This window comes from Phyllostomus hastatus, unplaced genomic scaffold (genome assembly GCF_019186645.2).
Source record: "Phyllostomus hastatus isolate PE091 unplaced genomic scaffold, TTU_PhHast_1.1 phas_contig_40, whole genome shotgun sequence".
Lineage (NCBI taxonomy): Eukaryota > Metazoa > Chordata > Mammalia > Chiroptera > Phyllostomidae > Phyllostomus > Phyllostomus hastatus.
The window spans coordinates 59,687,445-59,713,489 of record NW_025333872.1 but is presented as its reverse complement, the minus strand read 5'-3'; the positions used below and the strand labels follow the sequence as shown (position 1 = coordinate 59,713,489).

At 43.9% G+C, this 26,045-nt stretch overlaps 1 protein-coding gene across 5 annotated transcripts in view; it reads left to right on the top strand.

Moving 5' to 3' along the window:
- Nucleotides 1-26,045, top strand: part of FYN (FYN proto-oncogene, Src family tyrosine kinase) — a 200,325-nt gene that overhangs the window by 140,848 nt on the left and 33,432 nt on the right. For 4 of the 5 annotated variants that reach the window (XM_045843128.1, XM_045843129.1, XM_045843127.1 and 1 more), the window contains 8 exons: nucleotides 1,371-1,467; nucleotides 9,643-9,741; nucleotides 12,465-12,568; nucleotides 13,716-13,865; nucleotides 16,688-16,852; nucleotides 20,182-20,361; nucleotides 21,971-22,047; nucleotides 22,144-22,297. In XM_045843128.1, coding sequence (XP_045699084.1) covers nucleotides 1,371-1,467; nucleotides 9,643-9,741; nucleotides 12,465-12,568; nucleotides 13,716-13,865; nucleotides 16,688-16,852; nucleotides 20,182-20,361; nucleotides 21,971-22,047; nucleotides 22,144-22,297 — 1,026 coding nt within the window. Of the gene's footprint in view, nucleotides 1-1,370; nucleotides 1,468-9,642; nucleotides 9,742-12,464; nucleotides 12,569-13,715; nucleotides 13,866-16,687; nucleotides 16,853-17,291; nucleotides 17,448-20,181; nucleotides 20,362-21,970; nucleotides 22,048-22,143; nucleotides 22,298-26,045 lie in introns of all 5 variants that reach the window. The other variant, XM_045843132.1, reaches the window with a different exon arrangement.

The following is a 26,045-nucleotide window of genomic DNA, read 5'->3' as shown; positions in this document are numbered from 1 at the left end:
GTTTTTAAATTATGTAATGAAAGGAATCTGTTAATAGAGTGCTAATGAGAATAAAGACTAGGCAGGACTTTACAGGTTCCTACTTTTTTGTTTTAGCCAGTCTCTTTTCTAAACTTCTAAAGAAATCTAAACAAAGGAGGACAGTTGCCAAATGAACCCTGCTTTGCAGGGCCAGACCTTCTGAGTGCTAGCTTTCCTGTGGGAGGTCCCACTTGGGATGGGGTAGAGAGACAAGCCCTGCCTCCGTCTCTGGTTCTTGAACAGTCCCACGGGCACGTCTGTTCCCTTGGAACTACCTACACAGACTCTCTCACAGGCTACAGTCAAGGTGTGTTGGCTGTCTGCTGCCACGCTCATGGTGTTGCCAGGATTAAGTTCCTCACTGGCTGTTGGCCACAGCGCACCCACAGTTCTTCGTCATGTGGGCCCCTCCAGCATGGCAGTTTGGTTCATGAAAGTATTTGAGTCTGCTAGGAAGGCAGAAGTCACCATCATTTGAAGCCCAATCACTTAAGGGACATCCCATCACCTTTGCCATGTTCCTTTGGTTAGAAGCAAGTCAGTAGGCTGGCCCACACGCAAAGAAGGGGGATTGCACAAGGGCATGAGTACCAGGGGGTGGGAACCATGGAGGCTGTCTCAGAAGTGTACCTACTACCTGGAGGAAGTCCTAGGCCAAATGGGACACTGGAAATTTTGTGCTGTTAATAGCAACCCTCTGCCAAGCAGGAAGGGCCCGTGTGGGGAGTCAGCCAGATGAGAAGAGATAGGATGGGTATGAGGAAGAGCGAGTACTGCAAGTCATCGTGAGAATAGGTGACTGCAAGGTAGAAATAGAGTGAGAGAGAGGGAGTCGCAAAGCAATTGCAAATGCAAAGGGCAAGATATCCTGTAAGGTGGACATTTACAGAGAGGGCCTCCTCAGCCCCCCGAGCTGCAGGAATTTCCTACCACATTCTACACTGCTCTTCTGCCAGGGGAAAGAGTGATATTTCACCCAGAACCCTCTGTGGGCTCCTGAGTGTCAGATGCAGGGTGTCTGTGATTGCTGCAGAGCTCTGCAGATCTGAGCTATTCCACTGCTGCTGCCCCTTCATTGTGGACATGATATTAACATCTGTCTCTTCCCAAGGATTCATTCATAAGTGTACAGAGGAAAGTCCTTCCGTTCCAGATTTTAGCCAGGTCAAAAACAAAGGCGTGAATCCAGCCCTGTGACTCTGGTTTCACACATTCATTACAAGGCAGCATCATGTTATCTGTGCTGATTAGCTTTAGCTTTTGAGAATGAGGTTTTAGTGAGGATTTAATTTTCTTGGAATTAATTTCTTCTTGTGTAATATCTTTCCCGTTTCTATTCATTTTGTCAGGAGTGACCCTGTTTGTGGCCCTGTATGATTATGAAGCACGGACGGAAGATGACCTGAGTTTTCACAAAGGAGAGAAATTTCAAATATTGAACAGCTCGTAAGTTTGGAGAGGGAGAGGGAAGCATTCATCCCTTTCAAGATCGGGGGTGGGGGGGGGGGAATTCTTGTTGCCAGTCCGCCTTTTCAGATACCTGAAACACTGCAATGAGTTGAAACGCCTTGTTCAACTCGTTAATTCACACCAATGGTGAACCAGTGCAGTATTTTATGACAAGGGGTTTTTTGGAGGGTACCACAGTAGCCGAGTTTATGGTTTTGGTTTTGCCTTTGGCTTAAAGGTTGTCAAAGCACCAGCATCACTCTCTGCAAATCTACATTTTCATATGATTGGCACAAGGCCTTGCTAACCACATTATCTTCCCTTTGCCTGGTGGTGGTCTTCACATTTCAGATGTTGCTCTGGCTAAGCCCTCACTTAAGGCTAGCAACAAGTTCCTTCTGTTTTCAAAACTGCTAAACATTCCAATTTGGTAAAGCCTGTGGAGGCGTTACCCCATAACGAAAATTTGCAAGTGACTGAAATCTTTGTGAGATAGAAGGAGAAATGATTTCGCCCACTCATGAGTGACTACAATGCATGCATTTTAAATGTGATGTGGCTGGCAGGAACAACAGTTAAACAGGCCATGGGGAAATTTCAAGAATGAGAATCACTCACTCTTCAAATACTACATTTAATACCTCCATTAGGAAAAGTAAATATAGGTCAGGTTTCCCTGTAGTCTTTAAATATTGCTTCTGCCTGGTTAAGGCCCTCCAGAAAAATCCAGGCACTAAAGAAAATGGCAGTGTCCCACATTGGCAAGCCTTCTTTCCTTCTTTTCCTCATGAGTGCTCCCCAGTGGTTGCGAAAGAGTGCCGCTTGGGAGCTGAGGTCCGCCTGAGGAAGTTCTCCTGTGCCTCCAGGTCTGGTTGCTCCGTCCTCTGCTCCCTGAGCAAACTGAATCTCATGATGGCAGAAGGACCTGATCACCTGGCCCTTGGCTTTCCAAAGAGCATGAGGGCGGGAGCTAGGCAGCCCTGCTCACACCAACAGGTCACGGGAGGGAAGTGTGGTCATTGTAACAGGGAACTCCTCAGGCCCCGAAAACTGCCTCTTTGGAAAGCCCACCACTTCCCTGGGACACCACCATCGCTCAGAACCAAACACTGAGATTGTGCCACCTTTCAACTTCCAGAACTGAATTCCTCCCATGAGAGTGCTATGACTGCTGGGTATCACAAATCACCTCAATGTAGTAACCTGCCTGTAGTCAGGAGCTAGTTGTAGGTGGCAGGGGTTCTGGGTTTTTTTAATTATTATCATTGTCATCATTAAGAGGGATATGGGTGGGGGTTGTTTTTTTTTTACTTTTTATTTACATGCATGCAGAAAAGTGCACATATCGAAAGTGTACACAGTAGCAGTTGCCCCACAATAAAATGTGCTTAATGCCACTTAGCTATATACTTGAAAATGCTTAAAATAAGTTTTTATGTTATATATAATTTACCACAATTTTTAAAAAGTGTATAGTTTGCCAAATTCTCACAGACTGAACATGCCTTTGCAACCAGCACCCGGATCAAGAAGAACAGTACCTGCCCCCCAGGTAGCCTCCTCCTACAGCCACAGGAATTTTTTTAACTGGATATATCACATTTTATTTCTTCATTCCCCAGTTGATAGACATTTGGGTTGCTGCTAGAAACATTCATGTACAAGTTATTGTACAGACATGTCTTCAGCTGTCATAGGATGAGAATGGATTCAGTGGATTTCTTCTTCCTTTCCTCTCCTCTGTGGAAGGTAATAGTTCTCACCAGCACTTCCAAGTGCAAAGTTCTCAAGAGCTGACCTGCCCATCTCTCAGGTTCATGTGTAGCAAGTCTCTTTTAGACAAGACCCATATGTAGAGACTTACCTGGTGGTCCTTCAGTACACCACGCTCTCTCCCAACCACCTGCTTTGGTAAGTTCTCTTCACATTGCCAGGAATCTTCCTCCCTGATTATTTGCCTTCATGGCTTCACCGATCTCCTTAGCTACCGTTTCTCCTCTGCATTTCAAATATTCTACATGAGAGGCTGGATCAGGGTCATACTTTAGGTCCAGTGGATATGCAACAGGGTGGTACTGCTCCAGAATTTCTTGTTTTGCTTTTATGGTTCTTATGACATATTCTAGGATCTTTCCGGGATACTGCTTACATTTTTGTGGCTAAATCTACTATGATTTCATCAAACTGATCTTCAAGTTCTCTGATACTAGAATCTGTAAAATAATTATCTGAAGCTGCTTGCCATGCTTGCCCGTTAATGCTCACATTCTCTTGCACAGCTGATTCAAAAGTCCACTGTGCATCTCGCAGCACAGACTCCCGAATTTCCTCTGGCAGCTCGTCCCCAAGCTGCTGCATAGTGCTGCCGCACAGTTCTACTTGGTCCATCATGGTGCGCCCAGCATTGCAGCACACAGAGGTCCTCGTGGGAAGTGGGGGGGACCAGGGTACTGTCTTTGTCCCAGCCACTCTCTCCACATCCTGTGGAGGCAAAAAGCCCTATGCATTTTCTTAAAAACAGTAAACAGTTGCCATTCATTAAAGGCTCCTATGTGCCAGCCATGTGCTAAATTGCAACTGTCTCATTTATTCCCTTTTTTAAAAAGATTTTATTTATTTTTAGAGAGGAGAAGGAAGGGAGAAAAAGAAGGAGAGAAACATCAATGTGTGGTTGCCTCTAGAGCACCCCTTATTAGGGACCTGGCCCACAATCCAGGCACGTGCCCTGACTGGGAATCGAACCAGCAACCCTTTAGTTCGCAGGCCAGCACTCAGTCCACTGAGCAACACCAGCCAGGGCTCATTATTCTTCATAGCAACTGTCTAAGATGTGTTTCGCAGTCATTGGGTGTCACATGAGGAGCCAGAGGCTCAGGTTCAGAAGCTGCCCAGGTGCACAGAGGAGCTAGAAAGTGGCAGAGCCAAGGGTGGCACGTGGGGATGCATCCTAAGTACAGTGTCAGGTTTTGTCTTGGGAAGGCCCGGAGATTCCCATCAGAGGGACCGAACCATTCAAGTCATAGAAAGATGAAAGGTCAGCTGGGAGCTGGGGGAGGAAGAGATTTGACTTTGATCTCTTCTGATTTCCAATACCTTATTGTTAGTTTGATTCTTTGATGAATGCTTCTTATCCGAGTCTGCTGACTTCGAATTCTGAAATACACTGCACTTTCCCTCCCCATTTCATGTAATAGTCTCTCAGTGCCAAGGCTCGTTAGAGCTTTCAACCAGCTTCTGAAAGGTAAGAACTAAGGAGCTGTAGGAAGTACCATACCCAGATCTTCTGTAGGTTTTCTCCATGTGCAAATGGGGTTATGCACCAGGTTGTAGGGCACTTGCAAAGCCAGTCCTTGCCAAAGTCAAAGGCATGACCACTTCCTTTGTTAATATGGATAGAATCTATAATGGCATCCAATTGAAATTTCAGAGAAACATACAAAGAAGATCTCATCTATCTCAATCTATATTTCATTATTTGCATGCATGGCTTTGGATGTTTATAGAAGGCTTTGAGCCTCTGACCCTATTCTCTTAGAAGAAAATATTACAAAGGTTCCCTCCCTTTAATATTCTTTCTTCTTGCCAGAGGAATTCCTCATCCTACATGCCATGTAAATGCCCTTTATTAAGGTTATGGGGGGAAAATAAGCTTTTTCTTTTTAACAAATACAATATCCTGAAATCAAGGGTAATAACAGGGAAGACAAAACGATGCAGGAAAAACAAAGCAGCCACACAGCACCAGATGGCACGCGTCTCCGTCCCGCCCCCTCCTCCCCCGGCCCCCTCAGCTGAAAGAGGGAGGGACAGGGCTCTGTCTCTCTGGGGCAGCTGCCACACCCCCCAGTGTGTGTCCTCCCACGCCTTTCCCTGACAGGAGGCAGAAATGGGAGGCCACAGGGCTGGCTTTTGTGTCTGAAAGTGCAGCCTGAGCCACGTGACGTGCACGTGTAGGTGTGCCCAGAGCTGAGGGCACTGCCGCCCAGCCTGGGGGTGGGGGCCCTTCACTGACCTGCTGTGAGTATTCAGCAGTGATAATGTTTGGACATTATTACACTTGAACCTGTTTTGCAAAATATTTAAATTCATCTGTTTCATTCCCTATTTCCCCATTTCATGAGGAATGACATACCACCTAGAAACACAGCAACTCTTCAAAATTTAATAAACAGAGTGAAATAGTGGCCGTTGCCTAGAGTAGTGACTCCTTTCAAGTTCTTTTCACAAGTAGTCCTGGTTTAGAGCCCCATCTAAACATTTACGCTCTCTGGGAGCGAGACAGGTGGTGTCAGACTGAGAAAGAATCTAACGTTTATAATAAAACTGCTTCACAGCTGACTTTTGTTTGCAAATGCCACTTGCTGGCCATCAGGGCTCCCGGTTCCTGGCACCTCAAGCCCTTTGAGCAATTTCAGGGATTGGAACTGGGCTCTTTTAATGTTTTTAAATTAGAAGGACAGGGGAAGCTGTTATGAAACTTAAAACCTATTCACAGCCAGAGCTTAAATCATATATTTGAATCAGAGCAAGATCACAGTTAAAGAAAATCTCACCAACTCTTAAATTAATGAGATATCTGAACTGTAAGAACAGTCTAAATAAATGTCCCTCTAATAATGGTAATCACTCACAATAACTCGAGTGAAGAAATAAAAGGTAGTATGGTAGAGATCCTGTTTTCCTAAATCAAGATGAATGATCTGTAAAGAGTGTATTGTTAATCTATGGGTGAATTACACTTCTGGTGTCTGTGCCGGCCTCTCTGGGCACAACGTATGAAACATACTACCTGACGAATCGTGTCCTTGTCACCTCATATCTCCTTTGATAAAGAAAGTGACCCTAGATGGCCTAGAAAAAGAGAAAAGGTTTTTATCTTTCTCATGAATAACTGAAAACCCTTATGAAGTTAATGGAGTCACTGAAGAGAAAACCATGAATTCCTGGCTTTAGAATGAGCTGATAGTTGGAGTCTACTTTATACTAACCTCTTCAGGTACCCAGACCAAAATAAGATAGTTTATGCTGGATTTGCCATGGAAATTACTTGACTAATAACAGGTAACCTGAATAAGCCTGGACTTGTCCCAACCTGCAGCAAAACATATTGGCTTCCTGCCCCAATGGCATTACCTGTACCCCAAAATTGATACTATACTTTTTTCCTTAATTTAAATAAATTAGAACTAACTTATTGAAGGTTGTCTTGCATTAAAAAATAAGCCTGTTCTGCAAGCACTTAATTTTTTTATCACTATTTTGGAGCATTTTTCAGGTGGGCATGGGGTGTAGGGGAAAAAAAGGGAAGGCACTGAAATGATAGGTATTGTTTTTTATGATGAAATGTCTCCATCTAGTGGAACTTCAGAGCACTAAACATTGTCACCGTATTAAAGACAATGTCTCCAAAGCTATTTCTTTAAACACATGAAATGTTTTTGTTTTGTTTTTTTTAAATTAACTTCCCCATATGTTCTCAAATGATATCCTTACAGCTGCATGTATTTGTTTTTGGAGGACATAGAAATAATACCAACAGAAACTGTTACAGTGTTGACAGTTTTAATTTTGTGATTTGAACCTGAAAGGCAGAGGGATGCGGCAGGGAAGAAGCACAGGATAGATTCCACCCAGTTGATGATGACCTAGCTCTTAAACTGGGTAGTGGGTTACAGGTGTTCATATATACAAGGGGGAACCAAAAAACTGAAGTTTATTTATAAAAAGTTGTGTATTTATTCTTACATGTTTAAACTTAAGTCACTTTCATTCAAAGTACTCTTCATTTGATGCAGTACACCTATTGGGATGTTTTTTCCACTGCTCAGAACAGTTTTAAACTCGTTAATTTTGATGCCTTTTAGTGCTTCTGATATTTTTTGTTTCGCCTCCTCCACTTCAGCACAACGTTTCCCTTTGAGGACTTTTTTCATCTATGGAAACAAAAAAGTGTCACTTGGGTGAGGGGGCAAGATCAGGTGACTAGGGAGGCTGGGGCATGGGAGGGTCATGCCATTTTTAGTTAAAAACTACTGAACACTCAGCAGGGTGCGGGCAGGTGCACTCGTAATTCACCCGTCATGAAATGGGCAAACACATTGAAAGAGCCTTCAGAAAAAAAACCACTGAGACCAAGTGCAGCCCCTCACAACAGTGCCATCTGGAGCGCCGGTACAGATGGGTTCCTAGAACACTCACCCAGCGGGGGACGCCTGTGCTACAAGGGGCCCGCCCCCCATAAGATAATTCCAGGTTTTGGGGGGTCCCCCTCCTACATCTATTATGTGTATGTGTAAATTGTTTTATAATAAAAGCCTGGACATGAACTAAATTTAAGGTTATTAAAGGACTTTCTGGGTATGAGAACACTTACTTCTTTTGACTGATTTTTTTTCTGTTTAAACTTGTTTGATGGGGTATAAAAGGGAAGACTTGAAAAAGTAATGACAGCAAATGTTTTTAAAAATCCTTTGCCAGCACCCTGTTTTCCTGTGGGCTATTCTGTGTGACGTGTGCCAGCAAACACTTCCCACAGCTGCACCCATGATGCCCGTGGGCTTGCCACCATTCGTCTGTGACTTTACTGAATCCTCCCTGGAGTTGACGTTCACCAATCACCTTGCGCAGATTCAGTCTTTGGAGCGCAGGAGTCTTGAGTAAAGCTTGTGTTTCATGTGGAGGCTGGTTATTCTCGACCTGATTACATGAGTCTGGGGAAGATCTTGACCGGGGCCAAGAGCCAACACATTTTCTTCCCTCACTGAGGGCTTTGACACATAGCCCAGCCAAAACGTGATCTTAAGAAAGGCCTGGAGTTTCTCTTGCTGACTCCAAGGACCAAAATAGGAAGGCGAGAAGGCAAGGGGTCTCCGGTGATCGGGTGGGCTAGGTGTCTCAGCTCTGGTCTCTCAGTTTGCTCAAGGGCGTTAGTTCGCAGCCCCGCACACTCCTCACTGCAGGCTGGCGGAGGGCTCCTCGGACAGCGCTGGCGTCGGAGCCACAGCCCCGCACGCATCTGCTAACCATAGTGATAGGTGCAGGCACACTCTCCATGTCTGCTCTCTGCCACACACAGCTGTGTGAGTCTGAGCACACGACCTCTGCCCATTCAATTTACTCATCTGTTTCAAGCTAAGAGTGGTGTCCTAAGTGCCCCCTTTCACGTCCTTCAGCCCACAGCTCTGAGAGCACCAGAGTGCGACCAGGCTGTCGTTGATGTAGAAATAGTGTGACCAAGAATCCCACCGGTGTTGGTCCTCCCCCTGCACTTGTACACACCCGGCTACACCCATCCTCCTCTCCCCCACCCGACTCCAGTCATTGCTGTAAATAGGCAATGAAATAGCCTCATGTTGAACATGTCTGAGCAGGGCTTACCCTGTAGTATGGTCATTATTCTACCCATTTTCTTCATAGCAAGCAAGGCAAGTATTCCGAATACGCTCTCATCTCTTACTGGGCCTCCGAACAGGCTTCCTCGCTCAGATGATGTGTTTGCAGCTATGGTGTGTGTGGGGTTTTTTTTTTCTTTTTCTGATGAATCTTTTAATGGCTGGCAGATGACACTAAAGCCAACAGCTTCATCTCTCCAGCAGTCCCAGAGGAGGCTGTTTGCTTCAGGGTGGGGGATGAAATAGAAGCTGTTGGTTAAATTAGCACTATCGGTGTGTGCTTTATTCTTCTCCAGCTTCATTGAAATATAATTGACATACTATTGTGTAAGTTTAAGGTATACAGTGTAATGGGTTAATATGTATATATTGTGAAATGTTTACCACAATAAGGTTAACACATCCTTCTCCTCACATAATTAACATTTTGTTGTCGTTTTGTCTCCGTGTGTTTCTTAAGTAGCCTGGGACTGGGTTCCCTCCCCCTCTCTCCAAGTCAGGTACATTTACCAAGCAAAAAACACCCCCTACTCAGGAAGCCCTCTCCTGACCAGTATCCTACATTCTTAATTCACAAATGAGGCCAGAGATGAGAGACAACACTGGATTCAACTCACGGCGGTGGACCCTTCGGCCCTCACAGAGGGCTGTGCTGGCATTTGGGGAAATCAGACGGCAGAGTGACGAGGAGATAGTCATACACTCTTACGGCCTTGAGGCCAACTGCAAAACATTGAAATGGTCATTGTATTCACTTCTTTCTCTCTTTGTTTCTCTGCAGGGAAGGAGACTGGTGGGAAGCCCGCTCCTTGACAACCGGAGAGACGGGTTATATTCCTAGCAATTACGTGGCTCCAGTTGACTCTATCCAGGCAGAAGAGTATGTTCTATTCTGTTGTTTTCCCTTAACCACCTTTTTAAAAAGTTGTCTCACACAGTAAAATTCCATTAACATCATACAGGACGGAGAAGAAATTCACTGGAGGGATTAAGCATGGAGAAACTATGGTAATGCCATGTTTCCCAGGCCTATTCATTGTGTTTTGCCATATCTGTATCATACTGCTACTGTTAACTATTTTTTAAGCCTGCCCACTTTTTAAAACATACTCATTTTGAAAGGAAACTTTGTATCAACAACCTAAATGAAAACCCAATGTGCTTTGCCATAGATAGAAAGCAACCATAAAAATGTGATGAAATCCTAGCTAGAGAATGTATTATTGCCAACAGTGGACTATAGTAGTCCACTGAAAAAAAAAAAGAGAAAGAAAGGGAAATTCGGGAGAAAGAGTGGGAGGAGAGGAGAGAGGGAAGGGGAGGGGGAGGCAAATAACTGTTAATGATCAAATTGAGATTTTCCTCCTCAGTCTAAGCAGAAGCACTGAAAAGGTACATCTTCTGTGCCCCAGGTGGAACTATCTCACGTAGGTTGTGCCCTACAGCTTGATAAGTCCTGTGGTGATGCATTTCAAATGGTCCTTCCCTTTGATTTGGGGTCTCCGTTGGTTTCTTTGATAGTAACTCATGGCTAGCAGTTAGCCTAAAGATTTCACAGCTAACAGGTTTGGAAGTGGCCCATAGGCTGGGAGCATTGTAGAAAGACCAACCATTGTTCTGTCTCCTGGCATGTGGGGGTTCATTGGCACTTCCAATGTGGAGGACTGCTGGTGGCTTGGGTGGTGACCCTAATTTCCAAACTGAGGGAAAGGGAGCTGGGCCTTGATCTCCCAAAGGCAGAGAGACCTGGCCTTCTCCCGGACACCTCGGGGGGCCTGCCTCGCCCACTAAGTGGAGGCCGCCCTGCCTTAGGAGAAAAGTCAGCCCAACCTTTGGCTCTGATATTTAATTTTGCCCTGGATTTGTTTAAGCTTCAGGGAGGATTAGACTGCACACCTCAGCCAAATCCCCAACTGGATCACTCTCTTGTCTTTAATTCCTTTGCATTTCCTCTGAGGAGACCTGTGTGGTTTCCCACTCTCACATCCTCAGCAGTTCCAAGCTCCTTTTTCTCCCGGGAAGTGTGTTTCATCAGCAGCGAATAAAGGAATTTGTACTGAATTTCTATTTTAGGGCAGATCAGCAGACATCTTTCTGTTCTTTCAGCATAAAAGGTACCACCAAAATGTAGCATTTTTTTAATTTAGCTGAGAACCTACCCACTATATATTTAAGTTGTATTTGTAGTGGTCAAGATTTTTAATATTATGTTTTCAAAGAAGAAAACAGCATTTGAAAATAATGCCTGTGGTTTTACATATGCAATTAATTATCATTATTTTAAAATACTATTGTTTTCATGCAATCCATTGTTCTAACAGTTCTCTTTTCACCATGTTCGTGTTTGTGCTGCATTTTAATTGGTACAAACCCACAAAGTCATTTCTCACAAATAATTGGTATAATTCTCTTTACACCATCTTGTGCTGGGTTAGAATCGCTGCACAGTCTGGTGCCTTTAAAAGTCGCTGCGGAGCTAACACGCAGCGTGTCTTTTCTTATCTTCAGTGAAGCTCTTTCATTCACAAAAGAATTTGACAGTGAACATATAATAGCTGTGTTCAAGTATAATGAATTGAAATTTCATTTTAGGAACTGGATCCTCTCACAGTAAAATATTCTAAAAATTGTTCCTGCACACAGATTCCAGTGGAATGCTTCCGAACTCTCCCGTGAGGTCTTGGAGCACCTGCTGCGTGTTCGGCACCTAGTGCTGAAGCGTGAACTAATTGCCGCACCGTGATCAGGGCTAGAGAGTGCAGGGGGGAGATGAAAGGCAAATGACAGAGGTTGTGAGGTGACTTGATGCAATTCTTCCTAAAGTGGCACAGGAGTGTCATCGCAGGAAGAACATGAGCACATCCGTGACACAGAGTCGTTTCCAAGGACGTGCTCACTGCCTGTGCACATCGCCTGGCCCTGCAGCTGTGCCGCGGCGCACACGCAGCAGGCCTGGGCCAGACGCCGGGCAGACGCCTTCTGCTCATCAGCATCTTCACACTCACGTGCTGAACAGGAAGACAGTGCAGTCAGCACCCAAGGCCAGCGCTTGTCACAAATCAGGGGTAGTCCTGACCATTTTTCAGAGTTCCTATAGGCAGGAAATAACTGAAAATATTGTGTCTTTGTTCTTTGTCCATTCTGAGTTTTTTTTTTTAAGTGCCTGATTAATGGCCTTTATCTACACTGAGACTGTGTTTTGTTATTTCCTGGGATTCTAATTATGCTCAGAAACCCATGGTGTTGTAGATGTGTGTGGGAAGAGTTTCCTGTGGCTGCCATTTCAAACAAGGTCTTAGATTTCTCTTTTTGGGAGGCAGGTGGCAGATTTAACACAAACCAGTTCTTGTCATCTCTGGAGAGAAGGAAAATAACCCACAATCCAAATCTAATTGTTTTTTAAAGAGTGAAAGAGATGGATTAGGAGTGGAATTAGGAATAGATTGAAAGGGAACTAGGTGAGGCTAGGGAAAAAATATTCATAGATAGGGAAAGGCTAAGGATGAAATCGGAGATTAGGACTCATGGGCAAAAGAGCTTGCATGATTCCATTTTTGTACGTGATTCTTATAAAATGTTTCTTTTTCTTGATCTGATTCATAGGTGGTACTTTGGAAAACTTGGCCGAAAAGATGCTGAACGACAGCTTTTGTCCTTTGGAAACCCAAGAGGTACCTTTCTTATCCGTGAGAGTGAAACCACCAAAGGTAAGATAACAAGCTGAAGAATTCGCTTGTCATTCGAAATCTGTGAATTACCCAGAAGAGATGAAAGGCTTATCTCTAATGAACAGGATTTTTAAATGGCACACGTCCTCCCTGCCTTGTGAGGGAGTCCTATTCTCAGCTTTTCCTCCAGGCACAGGGGCCTCCAACCTGCGGCCTGCGGGCTGCACGCGGCCCAGGATGTCTGTGAATGCAGCCCAACACAAAGTCGTAAATTTACTTAAAACATCACAAGAATTTTTTGTGATTGCATGTCACAGTGTATTTACTGTGTGGCCCAAGACAGCTCTTCATTTTCTAGTGTAGCCCAGAGACACGGAAAGGTGGGGCACCCCTGCTACAGACAGCTCCAAAAAGACTGCAGCGGCCCCAGATCAAGACCTTCCTCTTGTAGCAGGGTCTGGGGCAGCAACACTCATTCCAATGCACAAGGTCACCGTGTGCTCCCAAGTCGTTCAGAGTTAGGGATTTCTGAAACTCTTAGTTCCTCAAGTACCAGACATACAGGTTGTTTTTGCATTTCTTTGGGTGCTTTTTTTTTTTTTTTCATTCCTGAGGACTGCTCTTCCTCCACCTATTGGCCTTTTTGTGATTTAACATCTCATTAGAGCCCACAGGAGGAGCTGGGCCAAGGAGAGGAGCAGTGGCCTTCTGGCTTGACCTGGCAGACACTGGTTATCTGCTCCTGGGGACAGTGTTGCAGGCAGAAAGTGGAAGCTCACTTCTGGAGAAACAGCCCCCATGTGTCCCTGGCCCAGGCTCTCCCTGCCTCCATGATGCTCCGTGGGTAATGGAGACCAGGGGAGCAGTCACAGCCCAGACTGTCTGTGCCTCTTCGTCTTCCCGGGGAAGCAGGGCAAGTGGAGAGAGGGAGGATTACGGGGAAAAATTCGAGAAGCCTTTATTCTCAAGGGCACAGGCATTTTATTGCTAATATATTCTGACATTTTCAGGAAAGAGGTGTTTTCTTCCTGTGTTACTGAGTGGAAATGTGTGCATGCATGTGTGTGAGTATATGTGTGTGTCTCCTCTTGGTAATTATTAATCAGAATAGTCAAGCAAATGAGACCTAAATAACAAACGAGTACTCAAAATGATTGGAGCTGCTAATGCTTTGCATGTTTACCAGGTGCCTATTCACTTTCTATACGTGATTGGGATGATATGAAAGGAGACCATGTCAAACATTATAAAATTCGCAAACTTGACAATGGTGGATATTATATCACCACCCGGGCCCAGTTTGAAACACTTCAGCAGCTTGTACAACATTACTCAGGTAACCTTAATTCTAACTAGTGACTAACCATTTGGACACTGGTGGGACGGGGTGGGCACAGAGCAGGAAAGGGGAAAGGCAGAGAGAAGGGAGGTACAACATACACATACAAAGTCACCAGTAAAACACAGCTGACCCCTGCCCATCGTGGTTCGAACTGCCCAGGTCCACATCTTTGCAGCTTTTTCTCATTAAATACATACTGTGCTATAAATGTATTTTCTCTTCCTTAAGATTTCCTTAGCATTTCTTTTCTCTAGCTTACTTTATTATAAGGTTACAGTATATCATACATTTAACACAAAATATGCATTGGTTAACTATTTATATGTGTTCAGTAAGGATTCTAATCAACAGTAGACTTTTAGTAGTTCATTAAGCCTGTGGGGTGTCCAAAGTCAAATGTGGATCTCCAATGGCTTGGTGGCCGGGTCCCCTAGCGCCCACATGGTTCAAAGGTCAACTGCAGTGTTCTTTGCTAGCCCCTCAAGGTGGGTAAATAGGTTCTGTTGATGGTTTTCTGCCATAATTATAAGTTCCATCAAAAGATTCTGTAACATTCTAGTTTCCCAAGTGGAAAGCAATAGGTTAAACTCTAAAAGGTATCTTGCCTTTTCCTCTGCAGAATGTACTTGAGAAACCATGAGAGGGAGCAGGGACAGTCCCTGAGAAGGAACTCACACAGGGCCCCCCAGGGTGTTGTGTTTCTGCTGTCACCTCACACACAGCTCTGTCTCAGGAACAGCTGCGCATGCATGTCGTTCTCGTGACTAGAGGAATTTCTCAGTCCATTTACCACGTTCTCCTCTCCACTGATACTTCTCTCTCCTAGCTAGACCTAGACCTGCGTGGCTCACAGCTCAGTTACAGCTACTGCGTTAAACCTTTTCAGACAGTAGATCAGTCTCCTTCCTAACACCCAGCTGTCACCATTAGTCTGTTCTCCCTAGAAATGTATACTAAGATGTTTAGATGCTTGGATGTGCGATTTGTACACTTTATTAAACAATATGTTCTCATGTGCAAGTGTTAAAATGATTGCTTTCTTTCGTAGATTAGCACTCTATAATACACACAGGTGGATATGGATATACATGTGCAGATACAGATCTATATCCCATGAAATCCAGGAGTTTTTGTATAATTTTATATGATTCTTCAGGACAAAGGCAGTACCTCAAAATAGAACATGTCCTGGCCTCAACTCTTGCTGTATACACATGCATTAAAAAATATAAGTATGTGTGTATAACTTTTTAGCAACCAATAAAAGCAGTCTTTTGAAAATGGCAATAAGAAATACCTATCTGTTGATCCTTGGTACTAATGAACAAGTGAAAAAATTAGCAACACTTAGAGTATTTATTGATTAGGGCAGTGGAGACTTTAGTTTATGTGGATTCTGATGAAATACTTGAGAGAAATGGAACAAAATATGTCCCTGAGCTTAAATGACATATTCAAAATGCCTGCATGTTGTAAGGGTTTTTCAAATGCCAAAATATATCGCATCACAGCCAAACATCAGCAGGATGCCCAGGGTTTGGATCATTTGAAAATATTGTGTTGGAAAGGGCAACTTAATAGCATCATAAAGCTGGAAGGAGAGAAAGGATATGAAGAGTAACAGACATTTTTAATCTCAAAAAAATTCATCTCAAGTTAGATTTGTTTTTTATATTGGCTTTTCCTCTTCCCTCCTTCTTTCTCTCACACAACAAAATGCCTTTGAAATATCGGTTCATAAATAATTTCCTGTCTAAACATCTCAGAACCTAATTCTATCAAAAATGAAGGAATAAAAAAGTAACTTAGAACTGGTTCTTAGAGAAAAGGCAGCAATACCACATTTGATTTCCCTGCCCTGAGGGACCTCCAGTGGGGCGGGGCGGGGCCTGTCCACCTCACAGCCTGGCCTTATGCAGCTTTTGTCTCTGCCTGGATCCTTTGTCCTTCGTCACCTTTTCCCACCTGACAGGTGTTTAACTCAGCATTTAGGCAGTTTCCCCTCGCCGTAGCCATCGCTAGATTCTAGAAGGCATATTCTTTAAAGGAAGAGAGAGAGAACCCTCCAAATCACCCCACAGTGATAACTGCTTTTTTCCTTTCTTTTGGGAAATCAACTTCTTTTACATCCTTGAGTTTCTACAGATTTTAGTTTTCATTCTTTCTGCCTACACACCAGACTCCTAAATTATACACTGGAGATTGTTATAAACATTTTTAATGGGAGATAGGAAAGAAGCAAGAGTACCTGGCTAGTAGAATAGAGTCAGTTAAAATGCCAGAGAAATCACTAGAGAAATGTGGCCTCGTTTTTCCCCTGCCAGGTGTGATCTTCATCCTTAGTTTGTAACAACCTAATGTTCTGTAGAAGGATTCTATACTGAAGTTACAATTTTAAATATACTCCCCAAACCCTTGATTTTGGTGCGGGGGATAATCGTACTAACATTCTGCGTTCCAAAGGTACCTTCGGAAATTAGTGGAGGCATTTTCAGAGAACATATTATTAGCATATTGGGCTGAATTTTTTTTTACCTAGTTAGTATAGAAACTAAAACAGGCTATATCTGTTTATATGAATAGATTATAGTATACCTGGGGGTGTGGAGGAGTTCAGATTTCAAATGTCCTCTATCCTGCCTTTGATAAACATGTTTCAGTGTGTGGCGTCTGATCCCCCAGTGTGTGTAGTTCTCTGCGCTGCAGTCCTGTGGGAGCAATGCCGTGTGCCGGCTGGGTCTGTGCGCCTGTTGGTGCTATTGTTTCACGTGTTCTGCTTTTCTCTCCCTCTCTTGCCGCCGTCCCCACTCCATCAGAGAGAGCTGCAGGTCTGTGCTGCCGCCTAGTAGTTCCCTGTCACAAAGGGATGCCAAGGCTTACCGATCTGTCTGTCAAAACCAAAGATGTCTGGGAAATCCCTCGAGAATCCCTGCAGTTGATCAAGAGACTGGGAAATGGGCAGTTTGGGGAAGTATGGATGGGTATGCTAAGACTCAATTATTCTATCACTAGCTTCCTCATTTGGGAAGTCCTGAACGTCAAAGATGGAAGGTGAAAATAAAGACTGTGTGACCCAGAAGGAAAGTTTGGATTACTGATAGCAGGAATAATGGTTCTGATTTTGGAATTCTAGAAATTATAGGAAAAAAGATATAAGTGGTTAAGATATAATTGGCAACTGGCTCGAATTATACTATTATATGTGTCTCAATTCATAAACCAGCAAATGGTACAAGGAATGTTCCAGCCTGGACCAAATGCATTGCTCTTCATTTCCAACTGCAAATGCTTGTCCAATGAACTCAGTAAGTTCAGTCCAATGACTCACCGAAAGGGCAAGTCACCTTCCATCTTCCCTAGTGCATGCATGATTATGGATTATAAGGACTGTGTTTTCTTTATTAATCCTCTTTCCTATAGAGAAAGCTGATGGTTTGTGTTTTAACTTAACTGTGATTGCATCGAGTTATACCCCACAAACTTCTGGATTGGCTAAAGATGCTTGGGAAGTTGCACGTGATTCGTTGTTTCTGGAGAAGAAGCTGGGTCAGGGGTGTTTCGCTGAAGTTTGGCTTGGTAAGGCAGAGGGTACATTTTGTTATGGCTGCATCTCAAAGCCAATTAAAAGGATAGTTTTGAACAAAGGACGTTTAACAGCCGTTGGGACCAAGACACTTAACCTGAATAGCTGATACAGGCCATCCAGATTTTCAGAATATGGCAGTGCCGTCCTGTACTCTTCTGTCCTACCTTATGTGGTATTTAAGGCACAGAACAGGAAACCAGTACAATAGGACCCTGGTGTTTCTTCTTCCTAAGATCTGGGAAGGTAAGATGCTATAGATGGGCTACTGCATGAGAAAACCATGAGCTTTTTTGTTCATTGGGCCTGGATTTTTTGCTCAGTCTTTACTAGTTGATTAACCATGGGCAAAGGTTCTATTCAACCTCTTTGAGCCTCAGTTTCCTCATCTGTAAAACTGGAATGATACATACTTCATAGGACTGTTTTGAGGACCACAATGGACATGTTTAAAGTCCCTCGCACATAGTAGGTGCTCAGTAGACACACGTAGTTCTCTTGATTTGGTTGTCATGCCATTGACAAGGCCATCTGCACTAGGCCCTCCCCACTGTTGTTATAACTCCCTTTCTGGCAGTTGCAGCTTTGCTTAAAGACAATCCACAGACTTGGGTCTCACCCAAAACACCTGTCAGGAAGACAGTGTTAGTGCTTATGGAATCCTCCTTCTGCCTTTCTTAGACTCAGTTAAAATAATATAGAGAAGTGCCTGTTGTTATGTGTCACTGTAGGTGTTTAAGTGTGGTCTGCACTAAAAGATTTAACACAGAGCACTCGGAACAAGTCTGGCAATGAGTAAGTACTACAGAGATACAAAGTTACAGATAGAGACAGAGATAGAGAGATATAAAAGTAGATAGATGATAGATAGATAGATAGATAGATGATAGATTCTCAGTCTTGTGTGTACTTGTATAAGCTATTTTAATAAGTATCATTATTATTGTCTTTCAGAGTCTACATTGTTGTTCCATCTCCTCTGGACTTTAACTCAAATATTGTCAAATGTGTTTATATGACCTTCCTTTCCTCCTTCTGCCCAATTTATAATTAATATTCTGGGTGCTAAGAATTTGAACCCAATCACTAATACAATCAGGAGTGATTGGACACTGTATAAAACCTTATCTGCAAACTTTTAAATTATGAACTTTAAATCATTACACATATTATTAAGATTTTGTTTCCCACTGAACATAAAACCTCATTTTGTGGTAGTTAGGGTCAGGATGGAATGCCAGTGTAGTAACTGGGTTGTTATTAGAGAAGAAGATCTCTATTGAAAATTTTGGGGTGCTAACATTCAAAGAGCAAAGACTACTTACAAGTTGTCAAATTTTTTTTTAAGTTTAGTAGTCAGATATTTTATAAGATTTGATGAATTCTTCTTTAAGCTACTTGTTCTTTCATGATTCATATTTTTACAGGTTACATGCTGTAATGATATGAACCACATTTTATTTTTAACAGGGTACCAAAGCTTTCTTCAATTTACAGAATTTTTAAATTATAAAATCAGTCATATTAAATATGAAAATTAATCTTTTTTAAAAGATTTTATTTATTTATTTTTAGAGAGGGAAGGGAGGGAGAAAGAGAGAGCGAGAGAAACATCAATGTGTGGTTGCTGGGGGCCATGGCCTGCAACCCAGGTATGTGGCCTGACTGGGAATCGAACCTGCCACACTTTGGTTCGCAGCCCGTGCTCAATCCACTGAACTATGCCAGCCAGGGCTTGGAAATTAATCTCAATCTAGCCTTTTCCAAGTAGAAAATAACATAATCTAATTTAGCATATTTTTTGGTTTCCTTATAAATAGTTTTAATTCAAGGTCATAGGACTGATAATAGAAACACATACAAACCATGTTTTGATTTTTTTTTTTTTAATTTGGGAGCTGAAAGAGACTCAAAAGATAATCCAGTTTCATTTCAGTGTTTTACAGATGAGGTAACTGACGTTCATAAATTAGGCCTACCTCTGGACCTACTGGATTACTTTAACATGTTAAGTTTAAGTATTTCTGTTCCTTCTTAGCTGGTATCTGACTTCTGCAGTCTAGCTGACAGAAGTCCTTGCTCCTGTTGTGGCTCACCGTCAGTGAACCCGAGGGGCTTTTCTCACCTGGTTGAAGTGTGGGCGAGTTGACTGTGAGCTTCTTGCTAGTGCTTATCACTAATTCCAATCTTAGTTATGGACCAACTCTTCAAGGACTCAGTCAAGTATTGAGATAGCTCATCCACTGCAGAAAATGGGAAGTCTAGAGATATAATTTCCAGACATCCTCAGCCTGTTGCCGTATTTTCTAAATGGCATACCCCGTAAAGTGGAACTTAATCTCAGTTCTTCCATGCTCACTCTGCTGCCGAATGGGTGGATATTGGATGGCCAGGCTCATCCTAACCCCTGAAGTTTCATTTTTGTGAAGAAATGTCCAGAGCTTTTGATACAGATTTGTAATCACATAGCTGAACCAGACAAGGAAAGTGGTATATATCAAAGTGAGAAAAAAGCTAAATTATAAACCATATCATAGCCATATGTAATGTAAACATATTTTTCCTGTTGAAATACTTGATAGAGTCCTTACATTTGATTGTCTTTGATCAACAAAAACTATATTGTTTAACTTACAGTCTAACTTTATGCTAATAGCTGTTGATTAAAAAACTTCTTTTCACCAAAGGAGGACCTTTGGTCTGACTTACCGTTGTGGATGTCCGCAGGCACCTGGAACGGAAACACAAAAGTAGCCATAAAAACTCTTAAACCGGGCACAATGTCCCCCGAGTCGTTCCTCGAAGAGGCACAGATCATGAAGAAGTTGAAGCACGACAAGCTGGTCCAGCTGTACGCGGTGGTGTCCGAGGAGCCCATCTACATCGTCACCGAGTACATGAACAAAGGTGGGCACGGCCTCCCCGGGCTTCACCTCCCGGGGACCTGCAGGGGTGGTTTTGGGGAGAGGAACGGAGTGGCCTGCTAGCTTTTTTCCTGGTTTCTGCATGAGTCAGGTATTCCCATCAGGAAGCGCAGATCGTGCGCTCATGAATGGAAACATTTTAAATCAAACTATGACCTCGAGTTTGCCCCCAAGTACTTGTGATACCACTGCCGTGCGCATGCCGCACATGAAGAGTTCCAGCTCCTCTCGGTTATGAAAACATTCATTTTTATTATCAGTGATACAGAAAGCTGTGCGTTGGCTGTTGTTTTGAATGCCATAGCGTGTGTTGAATTTCCTTTTTGCAGGGCTGAACAATTAATATCAGACACTGGTCTCTGGGCTAAGTTTAGGCTCCATCTTTTAATGTCTTATTTTTTGTCAGCTTTCTTTTTAAACATCAAATGAAGAAAGACATGCTTTTAAAGAGCACATTTTATTCTCATTCTCTCTGTGTGTGGCTGTTTGTCTTCTAATCAAAGCAATATTGTTGGGGATAAGGCCAAAGATCACTTTGTTTCAGAAAAATAGATGAACCAAACAAGAAATGTCCTTAAAAGGCAACCCACTGTACAGCAGAGGATTACAGTGTAATTTTTCCTTTCCGTGTACTTTTAAAATATATTTGGAATTTTCTTCCTGGCAGTTTGTTTGTCCTTTGTATCCAGGGCTATTTGGTAAATAACTTTGTGATTAAAGCACAAAAAAATCAATTTGACCATCATGCGCCTCCAGCCTCTGCACGTGACTGTTTGCACCCTGGTGTCAGCTCTGAGCTCCTCAGGTGTGTTATCCAGGTGGCACCAAAGCTCCAGCTGTGTTGATGCAGGGGCCGTTAAGGCCTGGCTGCCATGAGCTACTGCCCCACCCTGTATTTCCCAGATTTTCTTTTCTTTTCTTTTTTCTTTTCTTTTCTTTTCTTTTTTCTTTTCTTTTCTTTTCTTTTCTTTTCTTTTTTTCTCTTCCCTTCCCTTCCCTTCCCTTCCAGACCTCTTCTTGATTTAAAATCTGTAAATAAGCTAGGCCAGTGATTCCCAATCTTTACGACATGTCAGAGTCACCTAGGCTTCTTAAAATACAGGTTTCTGGGCCTAACCTCCAGAGTTTCTGATTCAGCAGATCTGGGGTAGGACCTGAGAGTTTGCATTTCTACCAAGTTCCCTGAGGGCTGCTGTCCCTGCTGGTCCCAGGACCGCATTTCAGGAGGCACTAGGCTGGGAGGCATCTCCCCACCTCACCACTTTGTGCAGGGCCGACCAGGGAGTGAGACAAGTGGCGCAGCTCTTCACAAGTTCTTTGTGATGAAAAGGGAATTGAGTCCAATTTCTTTAGTTTTATCAAATTTTTGTTGTCCTTGGAAATGACATCACCATTGTTCATTTTTTAAGGTTTTTTCTGCCTTTCACTGCATAGTTTTTTCCTGGGTTTTTGGTATAAACCTTTCTTTTGCATCGATGGCATTATTTAATTCAGTTACCTCATTACTTCTAATAAGAAAACCAAATACAGCCCTTTGTTAGAAATTGTTATCTTTCAAAGCAAATTGAAATGGTTTTATGTTTTGTTCATAGGAAGTTTACTTGATTTCTTAAAAGATGGAGAAGGAAGAGCTCTGAAACTACCTAATCTTGTGGACATGGCAGCACAGGTAGGCCTCATGGTACCTGAATTCCTGCCTTAGATACAATGACATGTAATACATGAAGCCGAGGCGTAACGTGCCCTGTTCCCTTGGTGTCCACAGGTCGCTGCAGGAATGGCTTACATTGAGCGCATGAATTACATCCACAGAGACCTGCGATCAGCAAACATTCTTGTGGGGAATGGACTGATATGCAAGATTGCCGACTTCGGACTGGCCAGACTGATCGAAGACAACGAGTACACAGCCAGACAAGGTAGGTGCTTAAATGACAATGGCTCGTGATGACATCCTTGAAAACAGTGATTTACTGCACAGCCCTTCCTCCCTCCTTTCCTTTCCTTCCATCAGAAAATATTTGAAATGTCATTCTACAGATGGGTTTTTTTCTTCTTGATCTGGCAGGAATCTGACAACTCAGCAGGTAGGATATTGTAGTAGGTTTCAGTAGATGGTGTTCCTTTTTTGATGAGTGAGTGACGTGGTCCTTCTGGTTTGTGCCATCCTCCTCGTGGTGTCAAGGCCTGGGACACTTTGCTTTTGGAGAAGGGTTGTGGAAGGCCAGCAGATTAGTAAAGTAATAGCTCATCATGCCATCAGAATCTCAGCAAAAAACAGAAGACATGCTCACTGAATAATTTAATAAAGGAGTTATTTACAAAGGTATAGGCAAGGTTTGGGAAAACCAGCAGGATGTGATGGGCATCCCAGAGCTAGTGACAGCAGTGGACCTGAACCTGAAGGCAAAGGGGGTGGGGGAGCAGGCACCAGAACTAAGGACACAGCCATGCTGAGAGGCCACCTTTCATCAGAGAGAGGCAGCAGGGATGGATCTGGAGGACTCGTACCCAGGCTGTCTTCAGCCCTCCAGTTCTCCTGCCAAACCCAACCAGAAGCCAGAGATCAAAGGAGCCCATTGATGAGTTCAGATGGGTCCAGAGCAAGGAGAACAGTAAAAAGGGGATGTAGGGGGAGAATAGAAGATAACATAGTTACTTGAAAAATCACCTCCTTTAACCATCTACTTCATCCCACCCCCTCCAAAGGTTTGTAGAATTAGCCTCTAGAAAAAAATATATCCCAACCATCAGCCACTCCAGTGGGGGAGCTCTCGGGTGCTGTTAGAACGCCAGACACCAGGGAGAGAACGCCAGTGTTATCTTCTGTCCCCCTAGATCTTCACGTGATGGTCAGCAGGTAAAACTGTGGAGTTAAAGGTCCTGTTGACAATTAAATGTAGGCTCCTCACATAGAGTATAACACTTGTGTCTGAAGGAAGGGTTTCACTGTGGTTGTTTTTAACCAAAGCCTGGTTATTCTGAGCAAGGCTGAGCAGTGACTGGAATATGTTATAGAGCGGTGCTTTCTACTAGATTTCGTAAAGGCCACCTCTGGAATTCTTATTCTTATTTATTTTTTAATTCTTTCATGGCATGCCAGTTCTTCCCTGCTTTTATCATTCTCAGCAGTCTCAAGTGATGAGGCAAAATGTTAAACTAAAATCCTGAAATCCTGGCTCGTGCAGATACTGCCCAAATGCAGAAGTACATGTCGGTCAGACAGCTTGGCTATTTGAATTTCCCCAACACGTGGCAGTTCTTGTCCTGGAGCCAAATGCCCACACAGCAAGCATGCCTACACACTACACACGCCCGCCGCGGCGGGGCCAGATGGCATGCATATCTCTAATCAAAGGCGCACGGGCAGCTTTGGTTGGCATTGGCAATCCAGAGAAAACTGCGGACGTGACTTTGAGTCGAGGTAAGCTGAGAGGGTCTGAAGTGCCACTGTGTCTGAAACCCGGCCCTAAACAACAGAGTTTACCCTGAGGCAGACCTGTCAGATCTCAATGCACAGACCTAGAAGGAGAGCGGAGCAGAGCGAGTGAAAGCTGTGAGACGTGAATACTTGATTTTGGAAGGGGTGAGAATGGAGTCGATCTTGGCGTTTGGTCCTGTAAGCATTCTTCCATTCTTCCTGGTGCTGGAGGGACTGCTTCAGGATTTGTTTCTCCCTTTTCTGGACTTGGGGCTGCACAGAATTTGTGTTTAACAGCCTTGAACCATCAATAAATGAAAAAGTTAGGGCCCAAAGCCCGAGGATGCTGGCAGGGGTGCTCTTGCCAGGGCCTGGCTACTTAGTTCATGGAGTGAGGTCCCCCTGACTGTGGCCCTGGGTGGTTAGCACCCTGGGGGAGGGCATGTGAGGAGCCCCTCACAGCTGCTGTGGAACAGAGCCAGTGGCCACCCTTGGCCCTGGCCATCAATCTTGCCTTCTTCTTCAGCTAGCTGTCCTGATTGCTTTTCTGATGGCTTCCTCACCTCCCTCCACCGTTCCTGTCCCATGCTGTCCTGGTGCCTCTCAAAGAATCGGCCTCAAACCCTTTGTACCGTGTTTCCTTCACTTAATTTCCAAAAAGAATATCCCACCCTTCCTTCTTAAAACTCTTTTTTCTTCTCTCTTCCCTTTCAAAATATCTTAAAACCCATGCCCAACTCCGGAAAGAGATAAGTAAGACATAAATAAACTGGAGAATTGAACGAGGTAGGGAAGGGAAGCAAAGGCTGGGGGCCCCCGGATTTGCAAGAAGAAGGAAAGAAAAGCTGTCTTACGATGGAGGGAGAGGAAGGGGCAGGGCATTTATAGAGGAAACAATAGAAATCGGCTCCGAGGGGTTAAGTAACTCATACAGAGTCACACAGCTAGTAAAAGAGCAGAGGCAGGATTTGGATCTGGTTTGGCTGTCTCTATTGCATCTTCCCTCTTAAGCTATATTGACTGTCTCTTGTCCAAACAATGATTAAAAGAACAGGAAATTATGAGATTAGTCCTAAATCCCCTTTTCCCTTTATTTTATGGAAAAGTTTTTAAGGGGCACCTCCTACCATGCCTGTGTGAGAGTTGGAAAGACCTTCATTTTCCAGCTGTACCACAACTCAGCTGTTTATAAAATTCACCCCAAGGGTCTGCCCTGCCCTGGCCTCTTTACAAGGCAGGAAGGTCCTGGCGTGTGTCTGCTGGTGTGCTCTGCAGATGGCATGCGTGCTGCACGCTGGAGTTTCTGCTGGGGATTAAACAGCTCCTCCGCACAGCTGCTCCATGTGCCTGGTAATATTTGCAAGTTGGGTTTTATGATCCCCACAGGCCACAGTCAGGCAGCATCTTGATTATGGGAGTGGGAGCAGTGTTCAGAAGCACGTGCTGAACACAGACAGGTATTTAGGACTGTGAGTGACATTTGTTGTTCAGCACAGTTGTGACCTTCCCATCTCAGGGCACACTGAAATGTCTGTCCACCCCCCCCGGACAGATGAGATGGCATTTCCTAAGGCACAAGCAGAATTGGAATGTGGGCCTGCGTTAAGCAGCCCTTCTGGTGTGCCTTGCCTCCTACCACCCCCACCGCACGGGACGGCACACAGAAGCCCTAGGTCAGGAAGAAGGTCAAGACTAGGCCCAGAGTCTCTGAGGGTGATCCTCTGCCAACACGTCCTAGAGCCAACGGGACATTATTTGGCGCTGCTCATTCTCTTTGACCAGTACATTTCCCTCAGTGACAGCAGACAGATCTTCTTTAGTCATAAGCTCTTCGCTAAATTCTGACCATCCATGGTCTCTGAGTAATGCCAGCATTAGTTATTTGAGGGCCTTGCCTGTGCAGGGGACTCGGCAAGCATGAGGCTGCACAGGGCAGTGGAGGGCAGATGTACAGGAGCGTCGCCGAAGTCAGGCAGCACCAGACGTGAAACCCGGCTCCGTCACCTGGGGCCTCGGACGAGTCCTCTAACTTTGCCCCCTCTCATTTGGCTTATTTGTAGAAATATATTTTACCTGCTTTGTGTTTTAATTTTTGCAAATATTAAGTAAAACAAAACATTTAACATATTTAGCATAGCACCCAGTGCATAGCAGGTGGTAAGTAAAAAATACTCTTGTTATGTCCCATATAGGACTAAGTTTTTAGATAATAAACAAATGCAAGAATGGAGTGTAGACACAATGGA